Source organism: Scyliorhinus torazame, chromosome 4, assembly GCF_047496885.1.
Source record: "Scyliorhinus torazame isolate Kashiwa2021f chromosome 4, sScyTor2.1, whole genome shotgun sequence".
Taxonomy (NCBI): Eukaryota; Metazoa; Chordata; class Chondrichthyes; order Carcharhiniformes; family Scyliorhinidae; genus Scyliorhinus; species Scyliorhinus torazame.
In genome coordinates this window covers 248,639,084-248,652,872 of record NC_092710.1, presented here as the reverse complement: position 1 = coordinate 248,652,872, position 13,789 = coordinate 248,639,084, and the positions used below count along the sequence as shown (strand labels likewise).

Genomic DNA, 13,789 nt, shown 5'->3' with positions numbered 1-13,789 from the left:
ATCTAATTGAATGGTCAACACTACTGGCAAAGTGACCTCCCACTGATGTCCATTCCACTTGCCCAGCTTCATTCGCTGAAACGAAGTCCCAAATTGACTCTTCACCTTTTGGGTTTGTTAAGTACTCGCTTAAAAAAAGTATGCATTTTAAGTATTTTTCTCCCAAAACCTTTCACAATGGTTCATTCCCGGTTAATATTAGGGTAGTTGAAAGTCCACTACTATTACTGGCCTATTTTGCATCTCTCAGAAATCTGTTTTTCTTTACTCTTTTGTGGGATGTGGCCATTGTTTGCAAAGCCTACATTTGTTGCTCAGTACTAATCGCCCTTGAGCTAAGTGGCTTGCTCAGACATTTTAGAGGGCAGTTTAGATTCAACCACATCGCTGCTGATCTGGAGTCATATGTAGGCCAGCTGTAGTGAGGATGGAAGATTTCCTTCTTAAAGGTCATTGGTGAACAGATGAGTATTTACAGTCATCAATGATAGTTGCCATGGTCACTATTACTGAGACGAGCTGTATATTTATTAATGGAATTTAAATTCCACCAGCTATGGTGGTTGGATTTGAATCTATGTCTCCAGAACATTGACCTGGGTCTCTGGAACAAACATGCAAATTAGGGGCAGGAGTAGGCCATTCGGCCCCTCGAGCGTGTTCTGCCATTCAGTAAGATCATAAAATCTGATTGTGGCCTTAACTCCACATTCCACTTACCCCTGATAACCTTTGACTCCCTTGTTAGTCGAGAATATGCCTATCTCTGCCGTAAAATTATTCATTGACCCTGTCTCCGCCACTCTCTGGGGAAGAGAGTTCCAAGCTCAGTGGGCTAGATAGCTGATTTGTAATGCAGAAAAAGGCCATCAGCCCGGGTTCAATTCCCGTACCGGCTTGCCCGAACAGGTGCCAGAATATGGCGTCTAGGGGCTTTTCACAGTAACTTCAGACTTGTGACAATAAAAGATTCTTATTATTATTATTAAGTTTCATGACCCTCAGAGAGAAAAAATATTCTCATTTAGGAGACCCCTTATTTTTAAAATGTGTCCCTAGTTCTAATATTCTCAGAAAGGGAAAATATCCTTTCAGCATCCACCGTGTCACGTTTCCTCAGGATCTTGTATCTTTGATCAATAAGATTAAAGACAATAAAGAATGCTTCTTTACCCAATATTGTGATCCCCTACTTTTTATCCCTCTTAATAACTTGCCTTGTAGTGAGGAATATTGAGCATGGCCTTGAAGCCATGTTTGTCTAATAGGTATGCTATCATATTTCCAGGCATCTTATTCATTAGATTTCTTTCTTTGAAGTATATAGCATTAAGCTCCACCAAGTCCCTTTGCTCACCATTTTCTACTCTTTGTTGTATTTACCTTGCACACTCACTAATCCCAATTTTGCTTCCCTCTGGAATCTACGCTGAGATTCCCAACACCCTGCTGAGCTAGTCCAAATCCTTCCCAGCAGCAGCAGATCTCCCAGAACAGTATTAGTCCCACTTCTATTGAGTTGCAACCCATCTGGCTTGTACAGGTCTTGGCCCCCGCAGAACCAGTCCCAATACCACAAAAACCTTAAAGCCCTCCCTCCTACACCATCTCTCCAGCCACAAATTTATCTGCGCTATCTTTTTCATCCTGTACTCACCAGCATGTAGTACGGTGAATAATCCAGAGATTACTACCTTTGAAGTTCTGGTTATTCATTTTAGCTCCCCTTATCTGTCATTCTACTTATGCCATTGATACTGATTTGGGCTATGACTTTGGCTGTCTTTAGCCTCTTTTAAATAGCATTGGCATGAGTACAACATCCCAGCTTAATTTTCCTGCGCAAGGGATTTTTATGAAAAGTTCTGTACACTGTTGTGTAAATAGAACAAAATTGGAGCAAACAAATTACTTATTTTCTGCAAATAAGTTTCATAGTGTTTATGTTCATCTTAAAATAACATGGTATGTAGGGACCTTTTTGTTTCATCAATAAAGTATATGTTAGCTAATCTTCCAATTTGGACATTACTTTATTCACCCTTGCATTATGGATTCCAGAACCTAGTAAAGCCTTAGGTTTTTAATAATGAACTAAAAAACTCACCACTATTCTTAGAATCCCCCCTATACCAGAAAAGGGTCAAGATATTCTAAATGGTGAACAGGGATTCTCACTCCTCGACTCCTGTGCAGACTTAGGTGGGTGCTATTCGGGTCAAACTAGTGTTTCAAGTTATCCCCCGGCATAACCCATATCTTCATAGAAGAATTTTATCTACTTACCACTTAGTAGCATCGATCCTGGGTCCCGCGTTGCTAAGTAAGTAAAGTAGACTTTGTAATAACTACTGTTTCAGGTTAAAACTTAAAGTTATTTTATTATTATTTTTTCTTTTAAAAGATAAAATCACTGTCTTTACAGAAAAGTAAAAAGATCTTGCTTCTGGATTCTCCTGGTTGGCTGATCAGACCTTCCTGGGCCTCCTTGACAATCTCTTGCGGTTCTGCTCGGCTTTCCTATTCTGTCAGTCCCATGTACCGAAATCACCCTGCAAGCTGAGAGTGAATGCCTGGCTGAGAACGATTCAGGATATATATCACCCTTCTAACAGTCTTGCTGATTACATGACATTATTTTAAATTTTCTTCTGCTCCTTAACACAATACCCTTTCTCTCCATATGATTCCACATCTAGTTCCCGTAATGTCTCACATGAGAGTGCCTTCGTGTTAAGCTTGACATTAGTTTGTCAGATCACTGGCAGGGATCCTGCTAATTATTCTGTGGCATTCCAGCCTTTCAATCCCTTATCTTTTTTTAAGCATTGTATTTTCTTGTATTCCTAAACGTTTCAAGTTATATTCTTCCCTTTTTACAATTTTACAAAAAGGTGTTGACTGCTTTTTTGAAAAGAAGCAGTTAGCTGCGGTGAATTGTCCTGTATTAAAATCAACTGTTCTCTCCAGATTTCCACTTTTAACTGGTGTCATTAAGTTTCTATCATTCACAAATAAATTTTATTTCAAGTAATTCAAACTTGCGGTTCTGGCAATTCCAATTGATTGCTTGCTAAACTAATTACCTTATATTAAAGGGTAGAAAACTCGTTCCCTTTATGTAACTTAAAACTTAACTTTTATAAAAATTTCTCCAACTTGAACTAAAGGTATCAGGTTACAGCATGAGCTGCTTCCTTATCTCAAGGCCTGTGAGATAATGGCTGCTGCATTCTAAAGAACATTTGTCTGCAGTTAACCCTTCGAGGGCCTTCTGCTATATCATTTTTTTGCATTTCGTTACATTTACGTTTATAGGATCTTTTCTGTTACTTTGCTTTTTCTCATGTTCCTTGGGTTTTTTCATGTTTCAAATGACATCTTTCGCATTTTTCTTAACAATATGCTGTTTATTTTTGAATGCATTGCTCACCAATACTTAACACTAGATGCCAAGTGTTCTGATTTGTTGTTGAAAGTCACTTTGGCATTATGAAAGTTATAAAATATTGCACTAAATCAGCCAAGTTCATGCATTCCTTAGGCTAGAAATTAGCGATGCCCATTTCCTTCCTACCCACTCAGCTCTTAAGTGATATGGCAAATAGTTCAGCTAGGTCTCCATGCTGGTTGTAGTTACTGCTGGGAAATTTCAGACATCTGTTTAGCTTTCTAGTTTGAATCAAACAGTGCTTCCTTTTGCAGCTGGGACCAACACAACAGATCTTGTGCTGGCGGCGAAAACTTTCAGCTGTCATCTGTGATCACAGATGACTGTGTTCACAACTGAATATTTAATACTAATCCCTATTGAGACTTAAAATAAGTGTTTTTACACAGCAGTTTAGATAGACGTATGCTTTCAAAAATAAACATTGTGTATTATTTATTAGATATTTTTTCTAATTGAGACATTTAATTACTTGAAATGTTGCATTTATTACATTTTGAGCAAAAGATAGCCTAGTTACAAACAAATATCTTGCATAAGTTCAGATGGTTGGGGCTCTAGGTTCTTGATTATCTATTTTTGTTTAAAATGCTCTTTCTATGCTTTAATAAATGGTGCTGAAGAAAATTCCTTTTATTTTGTATTCTTCCCAGACATTTGTGAGGTTTTTGTTTTGGATTTATTTTGAATTATTTGAAATAATTAGGGGAAAATCCGAAAAATGCAATTCTTTGAGTCTGTAATGCTTCTATGTTGTCAAGTAATTAGAAAAAAATGCTTCTCTTAGATGTATAGTACTTGCATATCTTTTATAAATTACGTAGCTTCCAACCTGATCCCATCACCATATAGAACTCCGCTCTCTATTTTCTGAAGATGCTATTACCTTCGTGATGCACTGGTTCACTCCTCTGCTACCTTTCACCTAAGCAACCTCTTGTGCAAGCATAGGTATTGTAGCATCTGTCCATTCAACACCTCTCACACCATTACACAATATCTCTAAAAAAAACCTCACATGTAAGGAAACAATTGACATATACTTCTTTGATTCCTGTACACTTTGTCCATTGCTCACATTGCATTTCTTCCATACATTTCCACCACTAACACAGATTAGATTACCGCTTTGCCATCTGTCCATAAGTACAACCCCAAACTGCCTGTCGGTTGCAACTGCAACGATAGTATAGTTGCAGAGGCAGAAGATGATTTTGATGATTAATTGGGTGCTTAATTTGATCGTCTCAAATAAATGGCGTCATTTTCTTTTTGTGCTTGAGGAGCTAAAAAGATGAAAGTATCTTTTTGATGTTCTTCCTCCTCTTTGTGTCATTGCCAGATCTGCATTCCAAATTCTTGATTCCCATAGCTGTTTCAAACCCTCCAGTTTCAAATGTAGAAATGTTTAATTTGAGAGGCAAATTAGTTGCTGTATATTCTGAACATCACTCAGGATTTCAATATATTTGACTTTGAGCAGGTCTGAAAGTCGAAAATAATAAAAATACTATGGTATATAATTATGTGCGACACATTTAACACTGGGGATTGGTGGAGTAAGTCCTGTGTAATATTTTAAACAAAAGAAAATTTGAAGTATGCTTGAAATGTGTTCTAGTAACTAAATGTGTCTTTTATCTGCATAAACATCTCATGGCAAATATTTAATAACAGTAAAGTACAAAAAATACCTATTTTTGTGAAATCTACCTTTTGAATCTTTTTATAGGTTTGAATTCTAAATTGATGAAGGTTCGAGATGAAAATTCAGATAGCAGTGAAACTGTAAGAGGAAAACATATCATCAACAATGCGTCTGTTCCAGTCAAAGGACTATGCAATTTAGGAAATACTTGCTTCTTTAATGCCGTTATGCAAGTAAGAAAATGGAGCAGAATATTTCCTCCTCCTACATGTTTCAAGTTTGTTCATTTCTGTGTTTTGCATACAATTCATGATCCCTTCACTAGTTAATGTCTGGAGCAACACCACTTTTCATTGTTTTTTTTCCTTTTTTTAAAATAAATTTAGAGTACCCAATCATTTTTTCTAATTAAGGGGCAATTTAGCGTGGCCAATCCACCTAACCTGCACATCTTTTGGGTTGTGGGGGTGAAACCCACGCAGACACAGTGAGAACGTGCAAACTCCACACGGACAGTGATCCAGGGCCAGGATTCGAACCCGGGTCCTCAGCGCCGTAGGTAGCAATGCTACCCACTGCGCCACCGTGCTGCCCTAACACCACTTTTCATGAAGGGAGGAGAGGGGAAACAAGGAATTGCAAGTCAGTCAGCCTGACATCAGCCATCAAGGAAGTGCTGGAATCTATTATTAAGGAAGCCTTAACGATGCATTTAGAAAAACATAGAGTTGTATCTGCAATTCAGATACTTCGACCAGTATATTTACCCAGATTCTTTATTAATGAGGAGAACAAAGGATAACACAAGTATAAAAACAAATTAATTTCATTTGACAAACAAAGTTAGACCGCAGTAACCCAAACAAAATACTAGAGATCCCCAAGATTCGTTTATACTACCCATTAAGCTGGCTTTGGTTGAACCGTGGGTCCGATTCTCCCTGAGTCTCTGGTTCGTTGTCACGAAGGTGGATCTCACTGGCAGCTTCCTTCCTTCCTTCTCTGGTCAGTCGTACGGATGGTTAAGGTCACCTCCCACGTCGAGTCTTCGTTGCTGATGGGTTTTGGGTGTCTATCTTTATCCCCCTCCCTGCGCACCTTTCTGGAAACATCTTTGGTTTTCTGGCAATGAGACCTTGGGAGGGGGTTCCACACCAAATTAATTAGGTGATGTCCGCTTGACAGGACACTGGGGGCCAGGTGTCCGGATCTGGTGGTGTGGCTTGCATGTACCTTGTTGCCATATAAGGTATCGGTGGGAGTGCTGGCTCGGCCTGGGCTACCCATAACAAATCGATCCAGATCAATAAGATCGATGATCTCCTGATGGGTGATTGACAGGTTAGATCCAGGCATGTTCTGGCAGTCTTTTTGTGGGTTGTGTATTTGACTTTTTGGCCAAGTCCGAATTCCCATCCTGCCTGAGGTTTGACTGCAGTTTGATTTAAAGTGCCCAATTCTTTAATTTAAATTATCCAATTTAAATCAGGACTAAAACTAGACCATGTCCGGTCACCACAATAGCATGAATTGAACATAAAAGGGTAAGACTGTTTGACAAATTTATTAAGAGTTTTTTTGAGGATGTAACTAGTAAGGTAAATAAAAGGAAATCAATAGATGTTGTATGCTTGGATTTCCAAAAGGCATTTTATAAGGTGCCATTCAAAAGACTAATACACAAGGTAAGAGTTCTTGGAATTGGTGATGATATATTAGCATGGTGAAGGATTGCCTAACAGACAAGAAGCAGAGAGTGAGGATAAATGGGGCAATTTCAAGGCGGAGCATGGATCAATGCTGGGGCCTCAGCTATTTAACATCTATATTAAAACTTAGAGGGAGAGAGTAGTGTATACTGATTTGCTGATGATACAAAGGTAGGTAAGGATGCAATCTGTGAGGAGGGCACAGAGAGGCTGCAAAGAGATATAGAGAGGCTAGGTGAATGGGCAGCAATGTGGCAGATAGAATATAATGTGGGGAAAAGTGAGATTATTTACTTAGGGCATAGGAATAGAAAAGCAGAATATTTTTCAAAAGGTTTGAAACTTCATGCTTGTTCATGGAACATGAAAAGTTAGCAAGCAGGTACAGCAATTAGGAAAGCAAATGACGTGTTGACCTTTTAAAAAATATATTTTATTCAACTTTTTCGGCCAAACAAAACAGTACAAAGGTTTTTCCCCTTTTTACAACAGCAAAACAATATAAATAACCGTGACCGTATTTTAACTGAAAATTTGGGGCAGCATGGTAGCATTGTGGATAGCACAATTGCTTCACAGCTCCAGGGTCCCAGGTTCGATTCCGGCTTGGGTCACTGTCTGTGCGGAGTCTGCACATCCTCCCCGTGTATGCGTGGGTTTCCTCCGGGTTCTCCGGTTTCCTCCCACAGTCCAAAGATGTGCAGGTTAGGTGGATTGGCCATGATAAATTGCCCTTAGTGTCCAAAATTGCCCTTAGTGTTGGATGGGGTTATGGGGATAGGATGGAGGTGTTGACCTTGGGTAGGGTGCTCTTTCTAAGAGCCGGTGCAGACTCGATGGGCCGAATGGCCTACTTCTGCACTGTAAATTCTATGATAATCTATGATTAACAAATAAATAAATAATATATAAACTAAATGGCAACTGCCATAACAAAAATAATAGCTCTCCCAAATAATAAAATCAGCAATTCAATATACATAACCAAGTACCAATATCTTTACAAAAACACCCCTGAGGACCCACCTGAGCCCCCCCCCTTCCCCCCTGGGTTGCTGCTGTTACCTTCCCATTTCCTTTATCGTTCTGTGAGGTAGTTAATGAACGGTTGCCACCGTCTGATGAACCCCTGAGCTGAACCCCTTAGTGCAAACTTTATCCGTTCCAGTTTTATAAACCCTGCCATGTTGTTTATCCAGGTCTCCACGCCCGGAGGCTTGGCTTCCCTCCACATAAGCAGTATCCTTCGCCGGGCTACTAGGGACGCAAAGGCCAAAACATCAGCCTCTCTCGCCTCCTGCACTCCCGGCTCTTCTGCAACTCCGAATATAGCCAGCCCCAAGCCTGGCTCGACCCGGACCCCCACCACCTTTAAAAGCACCTTCGCCACCCCCAGCCAGAACCCCTGCATTGCCGGGCATGACCAAAACATGTGGGTGTGGTTTGCTGGGCTTCTCGAGCATCTCCCACACCTATCCTCTACCCCGAAAAATTTACTGAGCCTTGCTCCGGTCATATGTGCCCTGTGCAAAACCTTAAATTGTATCAGGCTAAGCCTGGCGCACGAGGACGATGAGTTTACCCTACGTAGGGCAACTGCCCACAGCCCCTCTTCAATCTCTTCCCCCAGCTCTTCCTCCCATTTTCCCTTCAGCTCATCCACCATGTTCTCCCCCTCGTCTCTCATTTCCCTGTATATATCTGACGCCCTACCATCCCCCACCCATGTCCCTGAGATCACTCTATCCTGAATCTCCTGCGTCGGGAGCTGCGGGAATTCCCTCACCTGTTTCCTCACAAAAGCCCTCAGTTGCATGGATCAAAATTCATTCCCTTGGGGCAACCCATATTTTTCCGTCAGCGCTCCCAGACTCGCAAACGTCCCGTCCAGGAACAGATCCCTCAGTTGCACAATCCCAGCTCTCTGCCATGCTCCAAATCCCCCATCTATTCTCCCCGGGACAAACCTATGATTATTTCTTTTCGGGGACCGCACCGAGGCTCCCGTCATTCCCTTATGCCGTCTCCACTGCCCCCAAATTTTCAGTGTTGCCACCACCACTGGACTTGTGGTGTATTTCTTCAGGGAGAACGGCAGCGGTGCCGTCACCAGTGCTTGTAGGCTGGTTCCTTTGCAGGACGCCATCTCCAATCTCTTCCACGCCGCTCCCTCCCCTTCTCCCATCCACTTACACACCATTGAAATATTGGCGGCCCAATAGTACTCACTTAAGCTCGGTAGTGCCAGTCCCCCCCCTCTCCCTGCTACGCTGCAAGAACCCCCTCCTCACTCTCAGGGTCTTCCCAGCCCACATAAAATTCATGACGCTTTTCTCGATCTTCTTGAAAAAAGCCTTCGTGACCATCATCGGGAGGCACTGAAACACAAAAAGGAATCTCGGGAGGACTACCATTTTGACCGCCTGCACCCTCCCCACCAGTGACAGGGGCACCATGTCCCATCTCTTAAAATCCTCCTCCATCTGTTTCACCAATCGTGTTAAATTAAGCCTATGTAAGGTTCCCCAACTCCTGGCTATCTGGATCCCCAAATACTGGAAATTCCTTGTTACCCTCCTCAGCGGTAAATCCTCTATTCCCCTGCTCTGCTCCCCCGGATGTACCACAAACACTCTTCCCCATGTTCAATTTGTACCCCGAGAATTCCCCAAACTCCCCGAGCGTCTGCATTATCTCAGGCATCCCCTCCACCGGGTCCGCAACATACAACAGTAAATCATCTGCATACAATGATACCCGGTGTTCTTCTCCTCCCCTGAGTACTCCCCTCCACTTCCTGGAGCCCCTCAGTGCTATGGCCAGGGGCTCAGTTGCCAATGCAAACAGTAACGGAGACAGGGGACACCCCTGCCTCGTCCCTCTATAAAGACGGAAGTAGTCAGACCTCTGCCTGTTCGTGATCACACTTGCCACCGGGGCCCTATATAGCAGCTGTACCCATCCAATGAACCCTTCACCAAAACCAAATCTCCTCAACATTTCCCACAGGTAGTCCCACTCCACCCTGTCAAATGCTTTCTCGCCATCCATCGCCACCACTATCTCCGCCTCCCCCTCTGGTGGGGGCATCATCATCACCCCTAGCAGCCTCCGTATGTTCGTGTTCAGCTGTCTTCCCTTAACGAACCCAGTTTGATCCTCATGGACCACCCCCGGGACACAAACCTCTATCCTCGTCGCTATTACCTTGGCCAGGAGCTTAGCATCTACATTCAAAAGGGAAATGGGCCTGTAGGACCCACACTGCAGCGGGTCTTTATCCTTCTTCAAAAGTAACGATATTGTCGCCTCCAACATAGTCGGGGGCAACTTCCCCCTTTCCCTGGCCTCATTAAAGGTTCTCGTCAAAACGGGGCCAGTAGGTCTATATATTTCCTATAAAATTCCACCGGGAACCCATCCGGTCCCGGGCCTTCCCTGCCTGCATGCTCCCAATCCCCTTACCACCTCCTCCACATCAATCTGTGCTCCCAGTCCTGCCCTCTCCTGTTCCTCCACCTTCGGGAATTCCAGCTGATCCAGGAAATGCATCATTCCCTCCTTCCCTTCCGGGGGCTGAGCCTTATACAACCTCTCATAGAATGTCTTAAACACCCCATTCACTCTCTCCGCTCCCCGTTCCATCTCTCCCTCCTCATCCCTCACCCCACCTATCTCCCTCGCCGCTCCCCTCTTCCTCAATAGTTGGGCCAGTAACCGACTCGCCTTCTCTCCATACTCATACTGCACTCCCTGTGCCCTCCTCCACTGTACCTCTGCCTTACCCGTGGTCAGCAGGCCAAATTCCACATGTAACCTTTGTCTTTCCCTGTACAGTCCCTCCTCCGGTGCCTCTGCATATTGCCTGTCCACCCTCCGAGGTTCTCTCAGCAATCGCTCCCTTTCTTTACTCTCTTGCTTCCCTTTATGTGCCCTTATGGATATCAGTTCCCCTCTGACCACCGCCTTCAACGCCTCCCAGACCACTCCCACCTGAACCTCTCCATTGTCATTAAGCTCCAAGTACCTTTCGATACACCCCCTTAGACATATCCCCTCTTCCGCCAACAGGCCCATATCCATTCTCCAGAGTGGGTGCTGTTCCTTTTCCTCTCCTACCTCCAGATCTACCCAGTGTGGAGCGTGGTCCGAGATGGCTATGGCCGTGTACTCTGTCCCTGTCACCTTCGGAATCAGTGCCCTTCCCAGGACAAAAAAGTCTATCCGTGAATATACCTTGTGAACATGGGAGAAGAATGAGAACTCCTCACTCCTCTGTCTGATAAATCTCCAAGGATCTACTCCTCCCATCTGCTCCATGAAGTCCTTAAGCACCTTGGCCGCTGCCGGCCTCCTCCCGGTCCTGGACCTCGACCGGTCCAGCCCTGGATCAAGCACTGTATTGAAATCTCCCCCCATTACCAACTTTCCCGCCTCCAGGTCCGGGATACGCCCTAACATACGCCTCATGAAGTTTGCATCATCCCAGTTCGGGGCGTATACGTTCACCAGAACCACCGCCTCCCCTTGCAGTCTGCCACTCACCATCACGTATCTACCCCCACTGTCCGCCACTATGGTCTTTGCCTCAAACAGTACCCGTTTCCCCACTAAAATAGCCACCCCCCTATTCTTCGCATCCAAACCCGAATGAAACACCTGTCCCACCCATCCTTTACGTAGTCTGACCTGATCTGTCAATTTCAGGTGCGTCTCCTGCAACATAACCACATCTGCCTTTAATTTCTTTAGGTGTGCAAGTACCCACGCCCTTTTAATCGGCCCATTCAGCCCTCTCACGTTCCACGTGATCAACCGGGTTGGGGGGCTCTTTATCCCCCCCCCCCCTGTCGACTAGCCATCCCCTTTTTTACCCCAGCTCCTCACCCGGTTCCCACGTACCCGTATATCCCACCGACGGTGCCCTCCCGCCTCGACCACCCCGCCCCATAACAGCTCCCCCTTCCCCTTAGCAGCAGCAACCCAGTTAGCTCCCCCCCCCCCTCCGCTTGATCCCCCTCTAGCGTAATTACACCCCCCATGTTGCTCCCAGAAGTCAGCGAACTCTGGCTGACCTCGGCTTCCCCGTTTGCCCTCGGCCTCTCACTGCGCGAGGCCCTCACCTTCCTGCGTCCCTGTTCCCGCCATAATTACCATAGCGCGGGAACGAGGCCCGCGTTTCCCACTCAGCCCCGCTTTCCTACCCACCGGCGCCCCCAGTTCCTCATACTCTCTCCCCCCCCCCCCCCCAACGAGGGGAAGAGAGAAAATTTACAGGATTAAAGAGTTAACAATTGAAAAATCATCCCCCCCCCCCCTTCCTCGTCCCACACAGTCAGCCCACCACTTTGTCCCAGAAGCTCTTTCTCTCGCCAGACTATTCCAGCTTCTCGTCCACTATGAATGTCCACGCCTCTTCTGCCGTCTCAAAGTAGTGGTGCTTCCCTTGGTATGTGACCCACAGTCTCGCCGGTTGCAGCATTCCAAATTTCACCTTTTTGTGAAACACCGCCTTAGCCCGATTGAAACTTACCCTCCTTCTCGCCACCTCCGCACTCCAATCCTGGTATACGCGGATCACCGCGTTCTCTCACCTGCAGCTCCGAGTTTTCTTCGCCCATCTTAGGACCATCTATCTGTCATTATAGCGGTGAAACCTCACCACTACGGTTCGAGGTATTTCTCCTGCCCTTGGTCTTCGCGCCATAACTCGATAAGCTCCCTCCACCTCCAATGGGCCCGTCGGGGCCTCCAATCCCATTAGCGAGTGAAGCATCGTGCTCACATATGCCCTGGCGTCTGCCCCCTCTGCGCCCTCGGGAAGACCTAAGACTCTTAGATTATTCCTCCTCGAATTATTCTCCAGGGCTTCCAACCTCTCCACACACCTCTTGTGCTGCGCCTCGTGCGTCTCTGTCTTCACCACCAGGCCCTGAATTTCATCTTCATTTTCAGCAGCCTTTGCCTTCACGACCTGAAGCTCCAGCTCCTGGGTCCTCTGCGCCTCCTTTAGCCCTTCAATCGCCTGTAGCATCGGGGCCAACACCTCCTTCTTCAGCTCTTCCACACAGCGCCGCAGGAACTCTTGTTGCTCCGGGCCCCATATCGAACGGCCACCTTCCGACGCCATCTTGCTTCGAGCTTCCCTTCCTTGCCGCTGCTCCGAAGGATCCACTGCAATCCTGCCGCTATCCTCTCCTTTTTCCATCAATCTCCGGGGGGATTCCCTTCTATTTCACCGCACAGTGATTTTGGCCGTTTAAAATTGCCGTTGGGGCTCTTATCAAGAGCCCAAAAGTCCGTTCCAACGGGAGCTGCCGAAACGTGCGACTTAACTGGTCATCACTGCACCCGGAAACCGACGTGTTGACCTTTTATGGTAAGGAGGAGAATACAAGATTTTAAAAGTCTTATTCGAGTTTTGCAGGGCTTTGGTGAGACCACACCTAGAATATGTGTGCAGTTTGGTCTTCATATTTAAGGAAGGATATACTTACATTGGAGGCAGTGCAATGAAGGTTCACTGGATTAGGCCTAGCGATGAGAGGATTGTCCTCTGATGAAAGGCTGAGAAAATTGGATAAATACTCACTGGAGTTTAGAAGAATGAGAGGTGATCTCATTGAAACATTTAAGGTTATGAGGGGCTTGACATGATCGATCCGGAGAAGTTACTTTCGCTGGCTGGGGAACCTAGAACCAGGGGCACCGCCTATGGGGCCAATAGCAAACCATCGGCCAATCATTTAGGACTGAAATGAGGGGAGATTTCTTCACTCAAAAGTGTTCTCAATCTTTGGAATCCTCTATCCCAGAGGATGAGCCATCGTTGAATAGATTTCACAGCAAGAGGCCATTTGGCCCATTATGTCTGCACCAGCTGAAAAATGAGCCACCCAACCCAATCCCACTTTCCAGCATTTAATTTGTAGCTCTGTAGGTTAAAGCACTTGCGGCGTGTATCCAGGCACCTCTTAAATG

The 13,789-nt window shown here is 45.2% G+C and overlaps 1 protein-coding gene across 10 annotated transcripts in view; it reads left to right on the top strand.

The window, feature by feature from the left end:
• usp45 (ubiquitin specific peptidase 45) overlaps positions 1–13,789 on the top strand; it is a 362,553-nt gene that overhangs the window by 152,983 nt on the left and 195,781 nt on the right. For all 10 annotated transcript variants that reach the window (XR_011940756.1, XR_011940757.1, XM_072499597.1 and 7 more), the window contains one exon: positions 5,184–5,332. Coding sequence is in view for 8 of the 10 variants with exons in the window: in XM_072499597.1 (XP_072355698.1) it covers positions 5,184–5,332 (149 nt within the window). In the remaining 2 variants the exon portion in view is untranslated. The remainder of the gene's footprint in view (positions 1–5,183; positions 5,333–13,789) is intronic.